Source organism: Carassius gibelio, chromosome B21, assembly GCF_023724105.1.
Source record: "Carassius gibelio isolate Cgi1373 ecotype wild population from Czech Republic chromosome B21, carGib1.2-hapl.c, whole genome shotgun sequence".
NCBI lineage: Eukaryota > Metazoa > Chordata > Actinopteri > Cypriniformes > Cyprinidae > Carassius > Carassius gibelio.
Window position 1 is genome coordinate 13,885,324 of NC_068416.1, and position 25,259 is coordinate 13,910,582.

General features: G+C 37.4%; 2 protein-coding genes across 8 annotated transcripts in view; one reads left to right on the forward strand and one right to left on the reverse strand.

Annotated features, from left to right (window-relative positions):
* Positions 1-300: 300 nt before the first annotated feature.
* Positions 301-7,436, reverse strand: puraa (purine-rich element binding protein Aa). The gene is made up of 2 exons (XM_052588871.1): positions 7,269-7,436; positions 301-3,801 (listed from the first exon to the last, which is right to left on the reverse strand). The coding sequence occupies exon 2, from the start codon at positions 3,725-3,727 to the stop codon at positions 2,864-2,866; it is 864 nt and encodes a 287-aa protein (XP_052444831.1). The 5' UTR covers positions 3,728-3,801; positions 7,269-7,436; the 3' UTR covers positions 301-2,863.
* Positions 7,437-9,531: 2,095 nt separating this feature from the next.
* Positions 9,532-25,259, forward strand: part of nrg2a (neuregulin 2a) — a 90,384-nt gene continuing 74,656 nt past the window's right edge. The window contains exon 1 of one of the 7 annotated variants that reach the window (XM_052588858.1): positions 9,532-10,735. In XM_052588858.1, the coding sequence (XP_052444818.1) occupies positions 10,324-10,735 (412 nt within the window). In that variant the 5' untranslated portion in view covers positions 9,532-10,323. The remainder of the gene's footprint in view (positions 10,736-25,259) is intronic. The other 6 variants (XM_052588860.1, XM_052588859.1, XM_052588863.1 and 3 more) reach the window with 6 other exon arrangements.

Sequence of the window (25,259 nt, forward strand, 5' to 3'; positions counted from 1 at the left end):
GTAGTGGTATCGTTAGTGCACATTATTACATTGGTTAACCACTGGAGCCAATCAAAAGTACCAATACAGGAAAAGGAGATTGCATCAAAATGACATTATGACGTGTTATTACAGATCGGTTAGTCTGCATGCTTCAGGTCATAATTCTGTTCCTTCAAAAGTGCTACATCCACTGTGTGTACACATAGAAAAAAATCACTGAAGTCGGAGCCACTACATCAGCCACTACCTGAACTGCTGCACACAAGAAAAGAAACACACAAACATTGATATTGAACATTCTTTTTCGTGAGAGGTGGATAAATTAACATTTCTTTTTATTTTTTTTATTTGTAAAATGTACATAAATTATATTTGACGCATAACCGCCGAATTAGTAATTCGGTGAACCTCTTTGCAAAGGGAAGGAACATAAGTTAAGAGATGAAGGAGAAAAAAAAAAACCCAAGGCATTCCTTGTTGAGATCGTTTTCAAACAAACATTGCTCAGACATTTTTCTCCAGCTGGGAAAGCAATGTGCTACTGAAGAGAAAAGAGTTCATCACACACCTTCATCGTTAGAATCATCCCATGTATGTATTTGTAGGGAAATTATGGATACATATTCATTGCCCCTTACCCAAAGGCCTTAACACCCCATTGTTTCATTCCAGTAACCCCCAACCCTCCCATGTCAAGGAGAAGAGCGATGAAACTGGTTTATGATGTTAATGTTCACAAAAAGTGCAGACAGGATAGATAACTGCTATGTGTTCGCTTCACCTGGGTGAAACGTTCATCAAAATGTTTTTCTTTTCCAGATACAGACCTTTTTTTTTTAAGTGCAGATAAAGGCTTTAAAGAAATAAAGACCTTTTAAAGAAATAAACGTGGAATTCAGCCACATGCTTTTCAAATATTAATCATATATTTAATTGATATACATATATTGCCAACATTGGCACGTTCAATATTGCACACCGTAATGAAATATAGCATTGGGAAGAGAAAGGAAATAAATCAAATGTTGTGAAGCAAAGTTTCCATATGACAGTTTACGTGAAGCAACACTGAAAAGTTCGAGGAAATGGGGGAAAAAATCCTGGCCACACCCCTCGACTAAGCTTTTGGTCTGTGACAGTGACACACTACTGCCAAACTACAGAGAGGCTTCAGTACAGACGTTTACCTCACACCAAAGGAGTCTGTTTAGAAGCACTAAACATCCTTACGTCGGGCATGTAGAATCGAATACATTTCCATCAAGGTTAGGAAAAATGCCTAGGTGATTTCTGAGTCACGCGTTGGTGATCAGAATGATTTGCTTTTGGCCCGAACAGACCACGAGTTATGCAATAGCATACGGGAGGGCCAGGGCCAAACAAAACCAGACGAGAAAAAGAAAGGGGAAAAGGAAAAAAAAGAAAAATGAACAAGAACCCAAACTTAGATCCAAAGCACCAGCCAGTGTATAAGCATGCAGAGTCTGTAAGGCACCAGGTTGTTTAATGCTGAAGAGTATGCTCCCCAACAAGTTTCATTAAAGTCAGGGTCTCCCAACACAGGTCCTCAAGGGCCCCCATGGGAAAAAGGGCTTTCGTTTCAAAAGACTTGTCATTGATGTCTGATCAAACAGTCAAAAGAGTTGATATATTATCTTAATATGTACACGTACTTTTCAGACAACTCGTTCCTTAAAAGAAAAACTAAGTATTAATTCTAATAACTACCTGACCAAACATTACTGACGTTATGGACATTGGAACCATTACAGAGATGAGTCCTTGAGGACGAACATTGAGAAATCCACCTCAATGTGGCTGTGTACAGGTTAACATGCAACTACAGCATTCCTTGGCGCCACTCATCCTCTCATTGGTAGACTGATAATATATATCTATATATATCTATATATTTCTTTTTAAACCCTTTAACAGATTGTTTGTCAAATCCCCCACTAAAAACGTGGGTTGTTTCTGATTCAAAAAATCATACTTTGTATGTTTTTTCTACATGAGCGTTTTCATACGTTTCTTTGTATGTTTGTATCGAGGGGTCCGGTTTCGTTACAAAAAGGTTTCCGAGAGCTCATTCTCTTGTTGTCATTGCTCTTACTTAAGTACCTTTTTTTTCCTTTTAGTTTTTTAGTACACTGTGCATGACAACGAGACACAAATACATAGCATATCATCTGCATGACAAGAACTTTTAATTAAAAAAATACACTGGTAATACTCCTAAGAATGTTTGAGAAGAAGTCGCCCACCGCCTCTGGACGCCTGCTCTGCTGACCCCTGCACCTCTGTCAATCAACAGGTTTATTTTTTTCCTCCCACCAGGGTTCCTATCTAGCCCTCAGGTGATGCTTGGAATATCTAGTGGCATGGCTACCATTAACAACCTCTTCAGATGATTCGAAATTTTGGTTAAAAAAACTAAAACATCTGATTTGTGCTGAAGTCATTAGCTCACACGTAAAGGAACCGCTTCCTCGTCATTTCGCCAATAACTCCATTGCAAACACTTTTTTTTATAATATCTTGGAACGTGTAAAAAAAGTTCTCGGTTAATAAGGGAAAAAGAAACACTCAGTTCTGTTGTCGTCAAGTAGGAAACACAGTTCATATATAATGTTATTACTTGGTTTAGCAGCCGCTTACTGTATTAATGATGGGTAAGTGGATGATATCCTGCGATGGGTGGACTGTCAGACTGTGGAGGTTTGTATTTTTGTGGGTAGTGCTCCCTTGGAGTTAAAGTTACTTATCTTTTAACTATCTCTCTCTCTCTCTCATATTTTTTTTTTCTTTTTTTTTTACAGCAAAGTACGTATAATTTCTCTTTAGGTTATTCGGATTATTTTTTGCATGTTTCTATCCTCTATCAATCCTCGTCCCCTTCATCTCCGTGCATCTCCTCGGGTTGCTGCTGCTGAAGCTCGCATGCCCTTTTTTCCCGCTGTTTCTCTTGAATCTTTTTCATTTCGTCTGCGTATTTGCAGAAAGTGCTGCCGAATTTCGACCACACTTTGTAGGGCACTGTGATAGAGTTGCGATAGGTGGGCTTGACTTCGCTTACCCTCATGAACACCCCGTACTTATTGGAGCCTACGTCAAAGAAAAAGCGCTTGTTGTCCACAGTTAACGAGGTTCCCTCGGGCAGCTCCGCCGGCTCGTCCTCCACTCCGTAGTCGTCGATGAGTTTGGCGAGCGCGTCGCGAAACTCGATAAGTCCCTGGGCTGGAAGAGCGATGGTCTGGCCTTGCGTGGATCCCAAGCCGGGCCCCCGGTTGACGGTCTGCCGGATCCTCAGAAAGCGGCCCCTCTGGTTCTCCTTCAGATCCATGTAGTACTTCCGATTCTCACGCACCAGAAACTCGCTCTTCAGCGCCCGCCGTGGCTCGTCCTGCGCTATGTCTGGGTTGCTCGGCCCTAACTGGGCATAGTGCTCGATGAAGTCCCCCAGGTAGTCGCGGAACTCGACAGCCACAGACATGGAGAGAGTGAGGCGGCTCTTGTTTCCCCCGGCCCCGACTTCTGCTATCTTCAAGAAGCGGCCTTTCGCGTTCTGCTTTACGTCTAGATAGAAGCGCTTGTTCTGGATGTCAACCCGCTTCGAGGCGAGCTCCTGCGTCTCGTGCTGCAGCCCGGAAGCCGAGCCCGCCCCTCCTGTCACTGGGTGCATGGAACCGACACCCGGGCCCGTGGCTGCTCCTCCCTGCTCACTTCCACTGTCTCTGTCCGCCATGATGCTGCCTGCCTTCTCCCTCTGTCTTACTGCAAGCCTACTGCCAAGCAGCCACGCCACCGCTCTCGCGAGATCTGTGTGAGGAGAGAAGACGAGCGCTGTTCAGACCTGTGCAGAATCCGAACAAATTCACCGTACAGATGGTCTAACACTGCAGCCGCACTCTCTAATCGCACATTATGCCTGTCCTGGAAGATGACGATGAATTCAATTCAAAGCGAAAGTAAAAAATTCTAATGACTGCGTACTGAGTGTGTGCTGCCTTCACCGCGTGTCTTAATATAGCCTACAATATTTCTCACTCCTGTCAATGTATTTTAGTCTAGGCTATATGTAGCATAGGCGTTACTAAATCCATTTGATTAAGCGTCGTTGTCCTTTAAGTTCTTATCCATGTTTAAAGCTTAAAAAACAAATTTTTAAACAGTGGTTAAAATTGTAGTATATGGGACATTAAATGTGCCCGAAAACGGAAAAAATGCATGAGTTTTCTATATGCGAAGTGATAGTAACTGATAGGAATTTTAATTATATCGCTCACGCATCCCTATGGTATTTAGCCTACTAATATTTAATGAGGTTTTTTTTTTTTTTCAAAATGTAATAAACATTTTGGAGCAGACCGGTCGTGTTTTTTAGGCTTTCATTTAGTTTATCCTTCACTTCGGCTTTTTTTGTCATGGCAAAAATAAAAATGGGAAATATTTTTTTTCAGATGCGTTCATATTGATGCACTGATGCAAAATGCATTAATTGGCTATGGTTTTGAGCTTATAAATAGCTCGATTCAGTGTTTGATTTCTTCAGCTTTAAAGGTGGTTGAATTTTATATGGGTAGAGGAGTGAGTTGTTACATATTATTACATTTTCTGTAGGTTTATGTGACGTACTTATCTAGACTACAGTGCGAGTTATTTCCATCCAATAGCCTAACATACGTGCATTTATACCAGAGGCAAATTATTCATAATAATCACCTACATAACCAATTTTTGTTTTGTTTTGTTTTGTAGTTGTTCACCTTTTAACATCGAAAATCTAGGCTAAGCAATTAACGGAGGTTTCTAATTAAATCAAGCCTCAGCGTCGCCTGCATGTTAGAGAAGTTTGCGTGTCTGAAGAGGCTTTTGTGATATTTTATTCAAGACCTGTTTGAAGAAAATGATGTAGGCCTAACAGTTGAATTTTAAGATTAATAGATATGTTTTCAAATTTACATTGATACAATTGTGATGGATGCATTCTTACCAAATTGGTTAAGAGTAATATGTGTTGAATGACCGTTACATATAAGCAGGAGAATATATCTCTACGTACTAAAACGTGCGTGCATATTATAAGAACACTGACACAGTTCATGCAGTTCGTTTTAATATAGCGGTAGCGTTTCTCAGATAACATATAGGCCTAGTCTATTTATACAGAATACAAAATATTTTATTTCGTAAGCATAGGCAAATGAGTCATGGCTTTTTGGAACTTGTATATTTATTTAAAAATACTAGAATAAACGAGAAAAACAGATTAATATAATTTACTAAAATATGTAAAATGCATAGCCATGATGTAAATCAAATCTAAAGGCTTTCTTACTATTTTCTTTGTCAATTCGCACAAAATCTATGATTACTTAAAAATGTTTGTAATACAGAATGATTTATTGGTTTAAAGCATGCTTTTCAAAGCAAACTGTTTCATAAATGTAGAAATGCATCACGTTGAATTCGATTTTTATTAGTTGTTAGTATATTTGCGTGTTGTCCTGTAGTTGTAGAAACCTTGCCCATATTTAAACCCACGAGTAAGCTATTTTACAAAAACATAAAAAAAATTGGATTGAATAATTGCACTAATGTTTAGAATTAATTTTATTTAACTTAATTGAACTGCTCCGTATTTTAATTGAAATTGTAAGCAATAACTGTCGAAAATAAACGTTTACGATTTTTTCACGAATCCAAAAAAATCATTCTCTCTAATCATTTAGTTTACAAAACATTTAAATAATTTAGCAGCGTGTTTGCTAACAATTAGTACAATTGTTATAGACGGATTTGACGAGCAAAACGCATTTATTTCAGAGGCGAGACTGCACATTGAAATAACTCTGATGCATCTAATCGTACCTTTTTACTTTCATAAATGAGCTGTGGACGTAAAAAAATAACACATCGTCATTAATAAACAATGTTCTTGGCCATAAATGTTATTTTAATCTCAAAGTTACAACTATAATACCAATGCAAGCTTTAAAAGAAAGAACAAAAAGATAAAATATAAAATCCCCTAACTCTAAAGTCTGCAGTAACCTAGACTAAAATATGATGTATAGATTGATTTCCTTTTAAATGCGTAAAATGTAGATAAATATGTCAACTGATTTGTGCCTTGAAATATGTAGGCTATTATAATAATAAATGTTCAGTTGAGAGAGCCTCGACGTGTTTGCAATGGATTTTCCAGGCATCTTAGTGTGTTTGTATATTTGTGTGAGTGGTAATAAACAGGGGAAAAAAATGCAATTTTCCTCAGATTAAGCAATGAAGGAACATAGAAACACTGAAAATGACTGAAATTCAGAAATGCAATAATTAGATGGAATGAACGTAAATTACCAGACCCTTTATTTGTTCAGTGTTTAATGTTTCTCTAAAGACCGAGCACACGTCTAATACAAACAGCATTCATAAACATCGGGCCTGTATGAAAAGTTATAAAATGTATTAAATCGCTTACACACATCAAATCTATTCAAGCATACTCTATGCTTTAATAAATACACATATATTAAAGTCTAGTCTATTCTAGCATATATATTTTAATAAATCAAGTGTGGCCTATGTCTTTAACTGAAGAGATTTTTAATATAAAACAAATTAAATATATTAAATACATGCATTAAAACAATGTTTGCATTCCAGGCAAGTGTCTAAGATAAGTGGTTTTCTTCCTGATTAAAAAAAAAAAAGTATAATAACAATAAGCTAATTAAATTACCTCAGGCTAAACATAAAATATTAGTGGTCCCTAACTTTGTGTGGCCTGTTGCTTGCTAGAATGAAGAATGTCTTAACTGGTTATTCTTAATTGTTACTTAACATTTTGTCATTTGAAACTTCTAATGCACCTGTAAACCTCTTGACATGGGCCTAACACAAGTGACAGTGATGGAAAGAGGGACCGTGGACTCCAATTCATGAGCATCACTTAAAGGTGTGCTTGCTTTTGGTCTAAGGTACCCTGTGAGCTTGACCTCATAACGGTATGTCACAGTCACACTATGGCACACTGGATTTGCCGCAACAGACAGACCGAGTCTGACAGCCTCGCTGTCTGTCAGCACTGTAAACAGTTAACGAGTTTGCGCAAGCAGTCTGTGATATCTGCCCACGGCTGCGAACATTAATTCCGTGGTTGTTATACTGACAAAAAAAAAGGAGCAAGTATACCGCAGAATGCCATAACATATGATCGTAAAGTGCAGTGCTGTTGCCAAAGTCGCAGACCTCCATAACGAGCGACGTGGTTCGGCATATCTTACCCCGCTCAGTCTGCAGGCAGAGCGTTAGCCCCTGTGCAAGCCCTTCGCAGTTGAACACGGTCAAAAACAAAGATGAAAACCTGTAAGCCCCGAAGGCCTACTGTAAACACTGTCGCGGTGCTGCTTCACCGATGCGCCGTTCACAAGATGGAACGAAAGAGCGAGTCGTGGCATGGAGACGGACGCACGCACGAGCTCAACGCTGTGCGCGTGGAGTCTGATGTCAGCACGCTCAACTGGGGAAAATCAAACAGCTCTTGCGCCTCGCACTGTTGCTTTCGCGCTATTGCAGCTGGACGTGCTGCGTTTTAGCGGTTTTGATATTGGAGAATACTTCACATACATCTCATATGAAATTTGTTCCGAGTATTTGGCGTGCTGGAAGCTGCAAATGTCGTAGAATCGATAACTAGAGTCGCGACATGATCAAATGGTTTATAGAGAGAGGATGACGCTAAAAAGTGTCATGTTGTCACGTGTACACGTGGACTGTGTCATGACTTATTTTTCGGATTAATTTAAAGTTGTTGTACCTTTTATAAAGAATCATTTCGTTAAATTAATATTTTACTTTGTAGTTCAAGTGTAGTTTGGTCGGTAGGAGGTCGAGGACAGCGCTGTTTCAGAACCATGGACAGTAACACCCGAGTCCCGCCACTGCGTTTTAATGCTCGATCAGTTTTGAGTTTTGTTTTTAGCGAGTTTGTGTACTCTGCCTGTGTAAACTACAAGTAATAAAGAAACTTGTAATTCACCCTCCATTTCTGAACCTGAACATCAATAAGTGTTTAGGCTTTGATTTCATTCCACAAAAAGGTTGCGTTTATGTCGAACTTTTGTTGAGCTTTTAACATGCGATGTTAAAGCCTAGATGTTTTCTTAACACAAAACATTTCAGTAATTTTTCGCTGTTTTTGTAGACTGAATATTTACATATAACCAATAAAGCTATTTTATATGCTTATATTTTTATATTTGCATTTTTTGCAATTTTGTCATTATATATTGTATATATTATTAAATTTTATTAGAAGTTTTAAATGAATGTAATGAAAATATTTATTGATTAAATACTTTCTTTCCGAATTACCCTTTAAGGACAAGAGTTTCCTCTTTTAAATACCTTTATACATGTTCGACACTTTTCGTACATTTTTATAGCAATTACGTGATTATTAGAATGTAGATGTAGAAATGTTGACAATAAACTATTTTTTGTGTCACACCCTAAATGAGCTGTAAAACTGCCAAACCCTTTGATTTTTAAAGGCCTATCTATACCACAATGTTATAGTTACTGATTTAACTTGATATGGCACAATGCACCACTTCAACACTTAGACATTTTTTTGTCTAATAGAATGTATTAAATATATATTTCTATTTCATATATCTCTGAAATCACTTTTAGGCTATTTTGGTCCTGTCAGATAGGCCATAAACACTATAGCTTGGTTTACTTTTTTTTCTTCTTCTTCTTCTTCGTCTTCTTCTTAAGGAAAGCATTCAGCAACCTACAAATAAGCAGTAAAATCTCAGCAAGGGTCAGTTTATGAACTATCACCACTGTGCCTTGTGCAAGACCCTAATCCCAAGTTACTCCAAAATAAGGGACACTAGTCCTGGACTACTCTTTTGTACTGTGTCCTGTTCGTTCATTTAAAATTAAATAAATTAAAACGTCCGAGGGACTTCAGCTTGCCCATTATTTCCCACAGTCATCTGAAAAGTTAGAAAGGTGGCTTCCGCTGTGTGCGCACAGAACAGCAGATGTCGCCCTTAGTGAAGCTGTAGCTGCGCTCCTTTGCGGATCCACAGGTTAAGCTCTCGTTTAGTACATGATTTAGGTAGTTATGTATCGTTTCTAACCGATTAAAATCTAATATTTGATATTTATGTTCTCCTTTCAAACATTTCGTGCGGCCAAGTATGTCTATAAATGCTTTACCGTCTTGTTCCCATATTTTGCGTTTGATGCAGTCTGCTGCTACATTCGTGATGTTCCTTCATGTCATTTGTTAAAAATGTTCTCATTCGTCCAGGCATCAGCAATACAACGGATACAAGACGTAGTGTATGGATTTGATGCAACGCCTCACTATCATTTTTTTTCTGAGGCAGGACTGAGAATGTGACCAGAATGCAGGGCATGATTTAGTAATGGAATGAGACGCAAAACTCATTCAAAGCTCATTCATTCGCACTGTTAGCAATCGCGCTCAAAGCAGCGCAAACCTCTGCGGTGCTCTAACGATTTACAAGGAGATTTGAGGCGGGCGCTTCCCTGCACCATACATTTGGTGGTTTTTATTTTCTTTTTTTTCTTTTTCTTTTCTTTCTTTTTCCTCCTTAATTTGATGAGGATTGGCCATAGGAGAGATCATGGATTGACCATTTTTCTCGGGGTGTCCGAGTCTAAAGACGCACACGCCGGCGCATGGGCGTTCGTTTCAGCACCTCAGCCGTGAATCTGCCGTTTGTGCGGGGAATCTTGCCCTGATAGATCGGGGTTGTGGATAGAAACGGGGCCGAGGGATACGGCAACAGCATTTTGTCGCTACGAAAGTGGATTCTCACAACGTTTGTGCTGAGGCGATATCGAAAGTACCCCTAATAGTTTACTGCAGCATTTCATATTTGACTGCAGTGGAAGATACACAGCAGCCAGTGGCGAGTAGGGCGCGCTCACCACTGCAATCTCGGGGCAAAGATTGAGTGGCGGCGTCTTGCGGATACCTGCTCGTGTCGTCGGAGGAGGCAGCGTCCACGACTTTCCCTTTATTTTACGATGCGCTTCGGAAGAATGCGGTTGAGGGATCTGTTTTAACCCAGCAGCATTACGCCGTTTCCGGTTCCCAGCTGGTGTTTCCCGATTGCAAATCTATCGGAAAAAAGCAGCGGATCCCGATGGCATGGACACTTACGCAAGGTCTGCCGCGCCGCCGTGCTACTGGAGCCTATTCGCAGTCTCTTCAGCCGTCAACTCAGCTCCACCGCCATCGCCCCGCAGCCCTGCCGCAACGCGACCACCGACCATCGAGCCAAAGCAGGCGGCATGAGGAGGCTTGATTCGGTACACTTATCCATGCTGCTCATCGGGGTCTCCTTCGCTTGCTACTCCCCGAGTCTGAATTCCCTGCAGGACCAGGCTTACAGGTCCGCCGTAGTGATTGAGGGCAAGGTGCAGTCCGCGCCTCAGAACGTCTCAGCGGAGCCGTACAGTGTGAATGTCAAAGTCCTGGACGTGTGGCCGCGAAACAGCGGGGGTCTGGAACGGGAACAGCTCGTCACCGTGGGGGAATTTAGCTCGGAGGCTCCGTGCGCCAAAGTGAAGAAGAATCACAAGTATATATTTTTCATGGACCCAACTGATGAACCCTTGGTTTTTAAAGCGTCGTTTGCGCCCTTAGATACAAGTGGGAAAAACCTGAAAAAAGATGTTGGGAGGATCTTGTGTGAAGACTGCGGTAAGTTTATAGACTGCCAACAAAATGCTTGTGCAGGGGCTTGCAAATGTATATTTGCCGTCGGCTTCGGTTGTATACTTGTGTTTGGTACGGATGACATCCAAATGTTTGGTGTAAGTAACAGATGGGGGCTTGTGGGGGCGTCTCTGCAGCAATATTGGGCAGGAATAAAACGCTTAAAGGTTTTTCGTGCTATCGTCAGACATATGTAAAGACATGTGCTTAGGCACACGCTCGCTCGCTCGCTGCTCATTTGTAGTACACCCAATTCTTTCCTCAAGACAGTTTTAATAAACTAGCAGTGTTCATGGCGGAGCAATCAGACAGGGCCCACAGCATGTATGTTCGGATATGATAAGTTATAGAAGGCCATAATGATTCCGATTATCTTCAACCGTTGCCGTCAGGACCTAAAGCTCATTGCTCTGTTGGGGATAGAAAGTTGCTGGTCTGCGCTGGTTTAATGGGCCAACTTAAAGAACAACTGCACTGGGAGTGGAGCCTTTAAAACGGCACTCAGGACGCGGATAATATCTTCCAGCCAACTGTGTCACCTGTTTGCACACCACATTTTTATGACTTTTTGTATAATAAGAAATTTGATTGATCCCATCGTTTTTTTCTAATGACGACATGTTCCTCGAAAGCACATTTTAACATTCAGTTATTGGCTACTTTTGATTCAAAGCGGCAACTCAGATACCACTCTCACAATTGCAAAGAAAAAATAACACTGCATCTTTTTCTTATTATTGCGATGTTACTAGAAGTTGAGACCATTCTGTCAGTAAATGAGTTCCAGGTCACCGTGTTTTCCACAGGCCTACTGTCAGAGGTCTTCTGCTTGTAAGGCGTTTAGATTGTCGCTGTCCAGGGTGCTGTACCGTCCTCTGCTCTTCTTATGAACTGGTACGCCAGAAACACCTAGTCTAAAAATGAGAATGTAAATATGCTGTTTATGTAACTAGTGTATAAGTTAATATTTTTCCTTTCTATCAGTTACTTTTTTTTATTTAATACGTTGCTACTCAGTGTCCCAGAGCAAGTAGGTAATTAAAATATCAAGTGTTCACTTCCAAATATGTATTCCAGTTGTTGCTGGTATCTATTCCAGTTGTATTATTAGGCCCAATTCTTCATAGGTACTAATGCTACATGTCTATTCAAACATTTACTGTTTATTCTAGTAGCATAATTGAGCACAAACTAGCACCTACCTATTATATACTAGTGTCTATTCAATTTTTTTATTGGTGTTAGTAAATTTTCAAAATATTCTATTTCTGTTTATTTATTAGATTTCTATTTTAAATACGTACAATGTAGTTAAATGTAAAATGTGTGTGTGTATATATATATATATATATATATATATATATATATATATATATATATATATATATATATATATATATATATATATATATATATATATATATATATATATATATAGGCCTACTTTTTACACATCTTTTTAAGGCAGCTCTGTGGCTGCTCAAAATTTAGTGTAAAAGTGCACAACCACATGAAAGACAGATTACATTTTACCTGATCAGACCCATTTCAGATCCAGCTCTGTCTCTCAGCTAATTAATCTAACATGTCTCATTAGTTGGCACTAGTATCTAATAGGCACAAAATGTGTAAAGAATTATGTGTAAAGACTTAACGCTGCATAAACCTAGACTATATTAAGCCTGTTCTGACCCACCTCAGGCCCTAATGTTAAAGCATATGATTGTATTTGATGTGTAAATCCATTCATACCTCATCTGAGCATCATTCAACAGCCTGGGTAAAGACACCTCAATGCCACATCAGAAGCACTACTGTGCCACCTTTGCACTGTAAAATTGGTTTCTGAATTATTATATTTGCGCAGACCCACCCCAACCCTTTATATCAAAATAATTGCTGTGTAAATGCATTTATGCCATCTCTCAGAAGTATTAAACAGTCTGGGTAAATACACCTAAATACCACATCAGCCTACTCAAAATGATGTGTAAAGACTTAATGCTGCTTAAAGCCAATCCAAATTTAGTCTGTTCTGATCCCCCTCAGGCCCTAGTGTCAAAGTACACAGTTGTATTTGCTGTGTAAATGCATTCATGCCACCTCTGAGGAGCATTGAACAGTCTGTGTAAAGACATCTAAATGCCACTTCAGAAGTGCAGTGTAAATTTGTTTTTTCGAATTGATCTAATAATCTATTAAGGTTGACCGATTTATCGGTTTTGCAGATTAATCGGTACCGATAGTTGATTGCTGGAATAATCGGTTATCAGCAAAAATCCATGCCAATAGTTTTCCGCGTTTCATCCCTTGCTGGAGCGGCTGATAGTTTCCTGGGTTGCGGCTGTTGCTGGTTGCTGGTTTCCCTTTGCCTCACTGTTCATTCTTGAAGTAAACGTGTCTGTTTGGTGAATAAATAAACAGTTTTAGACTGCTGCTCGAGTTGAACGCGACGCGTCCAGAGTGTGAGTGACACCGGTGAGTTCTCCTAGATTCAGCGCTGCTCTTTTATTCTGATTAGATAATCACTTGAGTATTCAATAACAGGAGTTCAAGTGTGAGAGTTTACATTATATTTTGATAATTGTAGGGCTCTGTGATTTCTGCGATGTGGAAAACGTGGACTGAATCCATTCATAAAAACGGAATTCACAGTTTAGCACGCGTGACGCTCGCAGTGATTTCAGTGTCTGTCATCTCACTAAACGAGGACGAAAACACATGAACAACATCTCCAGAACTGCTCCGAGAGTCGCTTCATGAGCATCTGACCATTTGTTTTGAGCAAAAGCATCATATCACATGCACAGAATTGTAAAGGTATTAGTTTATTTTGCAACCCGTCAAAATAAGTCCGGTTTTGAAATATATTGTTCAGTAGGATTTACATAGGAAAAATCACACAACATTTCTTCCACGTTTTAATTTTAATAGTAAATACCCCTTTTTTCCCCAAAAAAGTTTGCTTAATTTGCTTAAGTTTCATGCCTTGATTTGATAACAGAAACAATGTAAATACACAGAATTTTTGAAGGGAAAAATCATTAGGCTTCTTTAAGAAAATAAATAAATTAAGTTGTTTTATGCATTAAAATAATTTGACATGCATAAACAGAATTTGAGAAACAATAAAACACTTTATAGGGCCCTAATCATGTAATTTTTGTTAAACTTTTATTAAACGTATTTAAAAATGTGTAAATTTCATGATTTTATTCAATTAGACTTACTTTATGATTAATAAACTTTAATTTAACTATTAAAAATGAGTGGATTAAGATTACAATGGAAAAATTATGGAATTACGGAAAAACTAAATAACAGAATTTGGAAATAAATAAAATGGAATTTGCTATGAAGATGAAAGAAAAATTATAAGAGTCTAATAAATTGTTGACTGCAAAACATTAGTTTACTTTGTAGTAATTAATACAAACAATAGTAATTAATTTTGAGGATTAAATGTTAACACTTGCTACAGTATTCTAGTACATGCAGCTTATGAAAACATATTGTAGCAGACAGAGGCCTTGAATCAAAGCTATAGTTTAGATTTTTCTAAGCTCATCAATGAACTGAAAATTTTGTCCCAAGGCTTCTTTTCAAAGATCAACAAGTGCTCACTTGATGACTTTGCAGTTTCTTCTCTCATGCAAATCTAACCACTGCATTGAACTAACTTGTGTGATGCAACAACATTATTTACACCATTTGCTTTGCGATTAAAACTGTAGTCTGCTATTCACTTCAACATGCATGTTTGACGTGAAAGAGGTCTGTAATGAATGCAGGGGGTTGATGATAAGATAATGGTCCCGATCTGACCTCCACTGGCATGACTGTATGTCTCTCTGGATAAATTGCAATTTTAAAGAGGAAGGCACAAGCTTTTCAAATATGTCAGATCTGATGGGTGCCTCAAGTTTTGTAGATAAAAATGTTTCTTCTGTCCCTAATGGCTCAACCTAGATTGAAAGCCTGTGAATGCAGGTATTTTGAAAACCAGACCTTTATATCACCCATGAAGAGTGACAAGTGGGTGTGTTTCTCTTCAAAAATGTGTTTTGCAAGGCAGTTTGTAGTATTTGATGCTCCTCTTCATGTGTGATCCTGATTTTTCCCTTTCCCCTGTGTGGAGGTCACAGCTGCTTTGAGGTGGCAGTCCAGAATATGCCGATGGCTCAATATCATTGATCCGAAAGAGCTCTCAGGCAAAACTGCATGACACAGGATAAGAATAACAGCTGGTGATTGATATGCACGGAGGGAAGGACGTATTTCGAAGATGCATATGTCTTTTGTAACAACCATGTAAGGTCAAATCTAAAATGTGAAAGATTTTGGGCCAGACAAAACACAGAGATCCTTTCATTACAAAAAAAAATTTGGATGCCTTACTGCCATGGAAAATATACCTCAGTTTAATTCATTATTCAAAAGGCTGTAATGAGAGAACTGCCTGAGGAGATTTAGTGATGATTGGCCACATATCTCCGCTACAAACTGGATTTGGGATTGAGAAGGAAATTGGTGACTGCCGTCTTACTGCTGGACACTCATGGTGTGTTGTCATCTGGGATAATGGCCCATTAAAACACTAGTTTTTTAAACCTGGTCATATTTAGGATACTAAAGCGGGATTATGCACTCTCTCCAGCATGGCCCACTTTTTCATAGCTCCAAGAAAAGAAAATCTCTCTGCAGTTCGCCCACACATATTCCCTTCAGACAAACAGGCCTTAACTCAGAATGTGTTTCAAGAGCTGGACACGAGCAATCGGTGAAAACCAGCCAGTTTTGTTGCAGTCGGATTGTAAAACGAACCAATATTTATATGGTTTAGTAGGAAAAAGCTGAAATGCAATGCAGCATCATCTTGCCTTTAAAGGGATAGTTCATCCAAATAATGAAACTATCATTTAATATTTTTAATATACAGTGGATGTCAGTGGGATCTAATTAGGTCTTGGTCCACACAAACTTTCATTGTGTGGACAAAGACAATTGAAACACTCTTAAAATGATCTTCATTAGTGTTCTTAAAGGGATAGTTCACCCATTAATGAAAGGTCTGTTATCATTGACTTTCATTGTATGGATAAAGAGAGTTAAAACATGATTTCAAATATATCATTGTTTGTTTTCTTAAAGAGATAGTTCACCCAAAAATGAAACCTCAAAAAAAATCTGAAAAGAAGATATTTTGAAGAAAGTTGGTTGCCAAACATTTCTGGTGGCCACTGATTTCCATTTTTCATATATATTATATTGTATTACCCCTAGTGAAAAAAAAATACTAAAATGTATTTGTATTTATTTATTTTTTTAAAAAGGAAAAAGAAACTAATACTATAGCTTATCTAATATTTTTGTATTCTATCTGTTTTCTTTTTTTTATTTATTATACAATTAACAAACCAGACTATCAAAACCACATAAAAGACCAACGCTTGGTCTAGTATTTAAAGGAGCTGCAAAGGAAACAAGCATGTTGATCTTGTGCAGACTGACCACAAGTAACGTATAAGTTAACCTCATGAAATATTTTTAATGGATGTAAGAAATCGATTGATGGAAAGAACTTGACAATTATTGTTTGCTAATGAAATAAACCAATAAAAGCCACTTGTGTGGTCTGTTTTTGTGTTCATGGTTAAGTGTTAACTTAGTCTAATCCAACATGCAGTTAATAGGGAAACATTTACTAGCCTTGGTCTTTAATTAACATTAACATTAATTTGTGTGCATCCTACATTTCAAATTGTCCTGGGCTGTGTTTCCCAAAAGCATCATAAGCTTCAGTTGAGTGTAAAAACGATCACACAAATCATGTTAGACCGTATCCCAAAACCATCTTAACTTTAAGTAGTACTTGAAAATCTTTGTAGATCTACATATGCTCTGGAGTAATCGTAAAGCAGATAGCATAGCAAAGAAGACATAATTATAAGGTGACCTGCAGGACAAGCAGTAGCTTACACCTTTAACTTTATTCAAGTGCAATATGATTACATTTAGAGCTTTTGATTGTACTTTATTGTATTGTAAATTATTACTCTTTTTTTTAATTATAAATAAACTAAAAAAGGACAGAAAACATTTAAATACACATGTAAATTAAATGACTGAACAACAACAACAAAAAAAAAAATCTAGTAACAATGTTAACAATGTTAAACATACTAGGATCATGCTAGTAGCATGTTAATCATGCTACTCATCTCAATCATGTTAATCATGCTTGAAACATGCTAACAAATGCTAGTAACTTGCTAATCATGTTAACAACATGCTAACAACTTGCTAAACATGCTAGAAACACGTTAACATCATGCTAAACATGCTAGAGACATGCTGGTAACATACGAATCATGCTAACACTATTCAAGTAATACCCAAGCAACCACCCTGAGTATCCTAGCAAAACCACATAGCAACATCCTATCAATCACCCGGGATACCTTAGAAACCGCATAGCAACACCTTAGCTACCAACACAGATACCCTAGCAACACCCTAACAACCACTCTGGGTGCCCTGACAACCACATAGCAAACAACGGCCCTTGGTACCTTAGCAACACTTTAGCAACCACCTCGAGTACCCTAGCAACCACATAGTAACACCCTAGCAACCGCCTTGACTACTGTAGCAACCGCATAGGAACACCCTAGCAACAGCCTGGGTACCATAGCAACCACATAGTAACACCCTAGCAACCACCCAAAGTACCTTAGCAACCACATGGCAGCACCATAGCAACCACCCAGGTAGCTTAGCAATTGTGTTAAAGATATACTGTGATTGTGGAACTATTGTAAGTGTACTTCAGGCAAACTTTAAATATCTTGCTTTTAAAGCCTGATATTATTTAAGGATCATGCAATCCTCATCAATAGTGACATTAAAACACATTTTAGGTTAAATATTAAGAAATGCATTAAGAAGTGCATTGTTCACAATTACAAATAATACATAATATGTAATTATAATTTGTATTTTAGCAAGTCTTGAGCAATACATTAGTAAATATGTTAATAGATTTTAACAGTACTTGGTATGAAATAACTGTATTTTGAATACATCATACAGAAGAAAGAATCAGAGTTTGGGGTTTTAGTCATTTTTTGGATGAGCTATCCCTTTCTTTGCTCATTAAGAATTGTTTCTTGGGTTTATGTCTTTATGTACATGTGCCATGATGTTTGTCCCATGATAGTCAGACTTTGTTTTCCTTCATGCACAATAACTATTTCAGGCCTGAAATCATATAATATGAGCCACACATATTTTGCTTCTGAAATGCAATTTGATTAAAACTGGAAACCAACAATTAGCACCATATCTTGTACAATTGCAGTTTTTTTTTAATGCGAACGGTTTATAAATTAGGTTTACTTTCCTTAGTAGAAGACAAATCAATTAATTCATAATAACATAAATCTTAATTACGTTATTTTAACATCAATTTACAGCAGCTGAATAGCCTGTCTCTCTGAGCTGTGAGTCACTCTCGGGTGAAAGCAGTGGTGTAGATCGACTGGCTGAAGGTGGAATACTGAAGATGGGCTTCCGATCGATCCTGGTCACGCATGATGATGAATGTTTGTGTAGGTTGCTCTGCATCTTCCCTCTTGAGATAGATTCATACACTGTGGCCCTCTTCATCGCTGTTGTGCGGAGCATGTGGCTGACAGGAGACGTATGAAGCAGGCCTCCAGCAGTCTCCAGTATGTCAGCTGTACTCTGGGACACGAGTTTTTACCTAGACTTAATTACTGCATGATAATCGCTTCCAGCTCTCAGTTTGGCTCTCTGTATTTCAGCAGTTCGCTTCAATTTCTGGCACCTTTAGCTGGTAGGAAACCAGATTATTCTTATGCAGGATATGTGCCATTGCTTGATTTATAAAGAGTATCTCCTTGATTATATAATTTACAGAATATTAGTTTTATCTTTAAAACAAACAGATTTTTTTTTTTTTTTTTTTTTTTTTTACATTTTTTTTTTGACTCCTATTTTCTCGAGCCCGAGAAGTCACCTGTAGGAGAAAAAAATACAGTCCGTGCCGACGGTTTTGCAATCCGTCCCCTCGGTTTAACAAAAAATTTATAAACTGTACCCACGAATTCCAAATCCGTGCGCACAGATTTTGTAAACCGAACCTTCGGTTTTTGAATCCATACCCACAAATTCATAATTCGTGCACACGCCTTCGCAATCCGTTCCCCTCGGATTTATAAACTCATGGATTTGTGGCCCCGCCCCCACCGGCAGATTCATTTGTGTTTATTAAACATTATTTTTCATAGTAGCCTATGAGACCATGACCGTAATCACAAATGTCTTATTTTAGCATTCATTTTACATTAATCACCAATAGGAGAAGACACTGCCGCTCGTGTTTTATAGCCTAAAATAAACACTGAAAAGAAGAATTGAAAATTCTCTGAATTTTCCAAAAAAAAAAAAAAAAAAAAAGAGGATAGGATAGAGTTTCGAGAAGGTAAAAAGCAATGCAAAACAAATAATGTGTGGGTTATGTTGTCATTCCTTTGCTCTCTAACTAATTGGAATGTTATAATATACCTAATTATTTAATAATAACATTAACAGTGAAGCATGAATCTAACTCTGGGGGAAAAGCTTAGTATAATAAAATCACCAAAATAAGTCTACATGTTAATAAAGAATAGTACACAAACACATTTCCAAAACTGTTAAAGGTTATTTAAGAATAAAGGATTCATTAATTATTTTATGACTAACATTTTACTGTCTTAAGTGCAATTATTTAGCCTATAAATTTAAATAATAATAATAAGAATAACTATTATTTTTATTATTATTATTATTATTATTATTATTATATTATTATTATTATACAGGTAATGCATAAGAAGCTTTTATCCAAAACGATTTACAAAAGAGGAACAAATTACTCCAGAGTCAGTCACCATGCAAGGTTTATTATACAATAGTAATCAAATTCTAAAATGTAATCAAAAATTCAACATTTTGATGCACATCTTTCTTATTAAATCATTGTATTCCACCTCGTACTACAATTGATAGAGAATCACTTAAGACACTTTGCTGTAGGCCTATTTCACATAATAATATTCAATAAAACAGTATGTTAACACATAGGCTACCTTGGAGCTTGGTGCATGAATCCGTGAGTACAGTTTACAAATCTGAGGGAACGGAATATATTTTATTACATTTTTGGAATGTTGCAGTGTTTATAAAATATTTCAAAATAGCAACAAAAAACCACCAATAAAGTAGTAATCTTTAATCTAATCAATTCCAGTTGCACCAAATCAAGTTATTACTTTCTCTCTTATCCCCCCCTTCAAAAAGCCATTTCTCTCTGATATACGTCACTATATGAAAGCAAAATTGGATTAAATGTCTGTTTTATGCTGACTTTAAAAGTGAGAAAGAACTTTATTGTTTGCTGTCTGCTCCTTTTGACATTTCAGCTCATGGAAAGTTGCTAATAAAGAGATTGTGATGGTGCACATTCATGAAGTGTCACCAGCCAATCAGTATAATCATAATGTAATTTTCCTCCAGCCCTAGAATCATTAGTCACATGACATATTTGCTCAGATGATTGATTTAAAACAACTTGGCAGCAGAACGGAGCCTCCATGAGTGAAGATGGCAGTCATGTCTTTCTGTGGAGTCCTGCACCAGCCAAAGCAAGTGCCAGTGAACAGGAAGGCTAACAATTAGTTTTCCCCAGATATTACAGAGTCAGACCTCCTTGCTTGAGTGCTACTGAGACAACCAATTACCTAGAATGGACTCAGTGTATAGCGCAAGAGCAATCTTGTCTGTTTGGCCAGTGTGCATTCTGTCTGTTTTCCTCTTCAACCTTTTGCCAGCTCCTGTCTCCTCATAAAGCCCCCATGAGCACTCTCATTCCTTCTCCCTCTTCTTCGGTAACAATCCACCTTCTGTCTTCTCAAGCTGTAAGTGTCTCACAATGTGATCTCATCATCCACACAGATCAGAGCTTCACTATTTAGTGAACAAACACACTAACTACAGAAGGCTGTTGTTCTCTGTGAATCAGTTATGTACTGCATGGTCTGAATGGAGTTTACATTTACATACAGTGGCTCCAAAAATTATTTTGTGTCAGTAAGAAAACTGGGTTACATTTTAATTTAAGTTCTCCTTGTTATACATTTCATGTTCTTACTATCACAATTACAATTATTTATGCATAATTACATGCAAGTAACCCTAAGCCAAACAGTAATCCTAACCCTAACCGTATAGTAAGTACATGTAGTTAATTAATATTACTCAGTGCTTAAATGTATAATTAAAAGACACCTTCAAATATAGTACAACCAAAAATATTATTATTTTATTAAACACAAGTGTTGAATACTCTTACATTATTCCAAAAATGTAAAATAGATAATAATATAATGCCTTTGTCAGCACAGGAATAAATTGCACGTTATTATATATTCAAAACAGTTAATTGATATTGTATTAACATTTGAATGTGTAATTGCAATGATTGTTATAATATTAATGTTTTACTCTATAATAAATAAATGCAGGCCCGTTCTTACAGACCCCAAACTTTAGAATAGTAGTATATATAAATTATTATATCAAATACTAGAATTCTTATTTTTATTTTTTTTTACTTCTGTAGTGTTTAAATAGCTTTGAGGACACTTTATCTTTAAATGGATTATGTTTAAATATATTAGAATAGCAAAAGTGAAGAGATAATTACTAAACCGAATGACAATTATTTTTACTCTAGACTTTAGTTCTTGTATTTTTTTTGCTCTGGTTGTCAAATCCCTAAACATTAGTTTCATAAAATATATTTGGAAGAAGTTATGCATGCTGTTATATTTGGAAGTAGTTATGCATGCTGTTAAAGTTTGAGGTTTTTTTTTTATTATTATTATAATTTTTTAATCAATTCACATTCAGTGTTGATACTCTAGATTTCTAACATTGCAGTAATTTTTCATGGGTTATGGTATTGTTCACAATGATGGCTTACATGATAAAAATAAACATGGTCATGGGTGCATTCAATATATTTTTGTCAGTCATTCAATCTATCTTTAGCAAGGGCTTCCCTGTTATAATTGAAGTGTTTAATGCACTGGGAATAATTGAATCCCGTAATAAAGAGTGACCTCCGGTAATGCAAGTGTATTTCATTTTGCTGAAAATGCTGACTTGCGCGAGGGTTAACGCTCTGCGTTCCTTACTCCAAGAAGGTGATCGTTTCTGGCTTTAAACACAGTATCTGTGACAAAAGTGACCTTGCTGGGTTACAGTAGTGGCAGAGCTGTCCATAGAGTAATAAATTTAAAGAGCTCTGAAAATAGGCCTACAGGGATTGGATTGTCTGCAGAGTGTTATGAAGGGAAAGAGGCGACAGAGACAAGCCTGCGTAATACCTTGTAATTGACAAGCTGTAAATCTGAGTCAGGGTGTTTTAGGCTCCAGCTGTAAAGGCAGTTGAGTGTGAGCTGTGTGTTTTTATTGGAACTCATTGTACTGGTGCACTTATGACCATTTGAGAGAGAAACTGTACACCATTTATGAGTTAACTGCATATTTATGTAGGCAATGAGAACATGTTCTGCAAATTACTGTTGAGAATCTAGTTAATGCTTCTTTACCCATATGGTTAATAAATGCAGGCAAGATGTCATGCATGGGTACAGCAAAATATAGGGAGTCAGGTGTTGGATGAGTGTGTTTAGCATTTTACATTCTCTAAGAAGTTGTTATGTGTAAAGGAATATTTAAAGAAAATGCTAAATGATTTACTGGACCTTACAATATTCAAATCCTGCACACACACACACAAAAAATCAAATTCTATCTATCCTTGTTATGCTATATGTGACCCTGGAGCATAAAACCAGTCATAAGTAGCAAAGGTAAATTTGTAGCAAAAGCCAACACACTGTATGGGTCAAAAGTATAGATTTTTCTAACTTGCTATCTTGACACACTTCCCACATCTTTTTTCAAAAACCTGCTTAACTGTTTAGAAGCAATCTTTAGAAGAATCTTTTAGAAGTGGTGAACGCCTCACTTCTTTCTGGGACATTTCCAAACTCCCTGAAAACTGCAGTTGTTAAGCCCCTCCTGAAAAATAGCAATCTTGATAACACCATTTTGAGCAATTATAGACCAATAACTAATCTTCATTTTTATAAGCAAAATTCTAGAAAAGGTAGTTTTTAGTTAGCTGAACAAATACTTAAATGGATACCTGGACAATTTTCAATCTGGTTTCCGACCCCATCACAGCACAGAGACAACACTCATTAAGATAATAAATGATACTCGCTTAAATTCTGACTTTGGCAAAATATCAGTGTTGGTATTGCTAGATCTCAGTGCTGCGTTTGACACTGTCGATCATAACATACTACTAGAGAGACTGGAAAACTGGGTCAGGCTTTCTGGGATGGACCTCAAATGGTTCAGGTCATACTTAGAAGGGAGAGGCTATTATGTGAGTCTAGGAGAGCATAAGTCTAAGTGGACGTCCATGACATGCGGAGTCCCACAAGGCTCAATTCTTGAACCACTCTTGTTTAGCCTGTATATGCTCCCACTAAGTCAAATAATGTGAAAGAACCAAATTGCCTATCACAGCTATGTTGATGATACCCAGATTTACCTAGCCTTATCTCCAAATGACTACAGCACCATTGACTCCCTCGGCCAATGTATTCGTGAAATGCATAGTTGGATGTGCCAGAACTTTCTTCAGTTAAATAAGGAAAAAACTTAAGTCATTGCATTTGAAAACAAAGATGAAGTTTTCAAGATGAATGCATACCTTGACTCTAGGTGTCAAACAACTAAAAATCAAGTCAGGAATCTTGGTGTGATTCTGGAGACAGACCTTAGTTTCAGTAGTCATGTCAAAGCAGTAGCTAAATCAGCATACCATCATCTAATAAACATTGCAAGAATTAGATGTTTTGTTTCCGGTCAAGACTTGGAGAAACTTGTTCATGCCTTTATGACCAGCACGGTGGACTATTGTAATGGGCTCCTCACCGGCCTTCCCAAAAAGACCATTAGACAGCTGCAGCTCATCCAGAACTGTGCTGCCAGGATTCTGACTAGAACCAGAAAATCTGAGCATATCACACCAGTCCTCAGGTCCTTACACTGGCTTCCAGTTACATTTAGGATTGATTTTAAAGTACTTTTACTCGTATATAAATCACTCAATGACCTAGGACCGAAATATATTGCAGAAATCTTCACTGAATATAAACCTAAAAGAGCACTCAGATCATTAGGATCGAGTCAGTTTGAAATACAAAGGGTTCACACAAAACAAGGGGAGTCTGCCTTTAGTTACTATGCCACCCGCAGCTGGAATCAGCTTCCAGAAGAGATCAGATGTGCTAAAACACTAGTCACATTTAAATCTAGACTCAAAACCCGTCTGTTTAGCTGTGCATTTATTGAATGAGCACTGTGCGATGTCCGAACCGATTGCACTGTATTTTAAGTATTCACTGCATTCTGTCAAAAATTTTTTTATTTTTAACTGTTTTAAATTCATTTTAAAATTGCTTGTTTTTGTTTTACTTTCTTTTATGTTAAGCACTTTGAATTACCATTGTGTACGAAATGTGCTAAATAAATAAACTTGCCTTGCCTTATGCAAAAAATCATAACGATATTAAGTAAAGATCATGTTCCATGACGATATTTTGTAAATTTCCTACAGTAAATATATATAAACTTAATTTCTGATTAGTAATATGCTAAGAACTTCATTTGGACAACTTTAAAGGCACTGTTCTCAATATATACATATATATATAATTTTATTTTTTGCACCCTCAGATTCCAGATTTTAAAATAGTTGCATCTCAGCCAAACATTGTCCTATCTTAAAACCACATATCAACGGAAAGCTTATTTATTCAGCTTTTCAGATGACATATAAATCCCAGTTGTGATAAAAAAAAAATGCCCCTTATGGTTTTGTGGTACTGGGTCACATATTTGAAGTAGAACAGATCTTTGCTCACTCTTGATCTCTTTTTGGCTGTCTGGGATTTTTCCGCAGAAGGCGGCATCACACTCACCACTTAGAGGCAGTATATGAACAGGATTCTGACAGCCCCAAAAATATTACAAACAGGCCCAAGAGTTTGCACCCTGCAGACACAGTGTGACTACGGTGTTACTCTCGTCAGGTCTGACATTAACACTCTGTGTTTATCACCAGTGTTTAAACTGCTCTAATGCACAAATGAATCTTGCGCCTCATTGTCTTGCCACAGAGAATAACATTCAAACTCCTCTGAAACATTTGGCATGTGTCAAATGTGAAAAAGCACGTCTGTTAGTCATTAGGGGTCCAAGTAGTGAAGCTGCTGGAACCCTGTACTGTTTGCTCTGAATCTCTTCATTATTTCATATAAACCGCAGAGACTTCAGCCCTAGGGTTAGATGGTTTCAG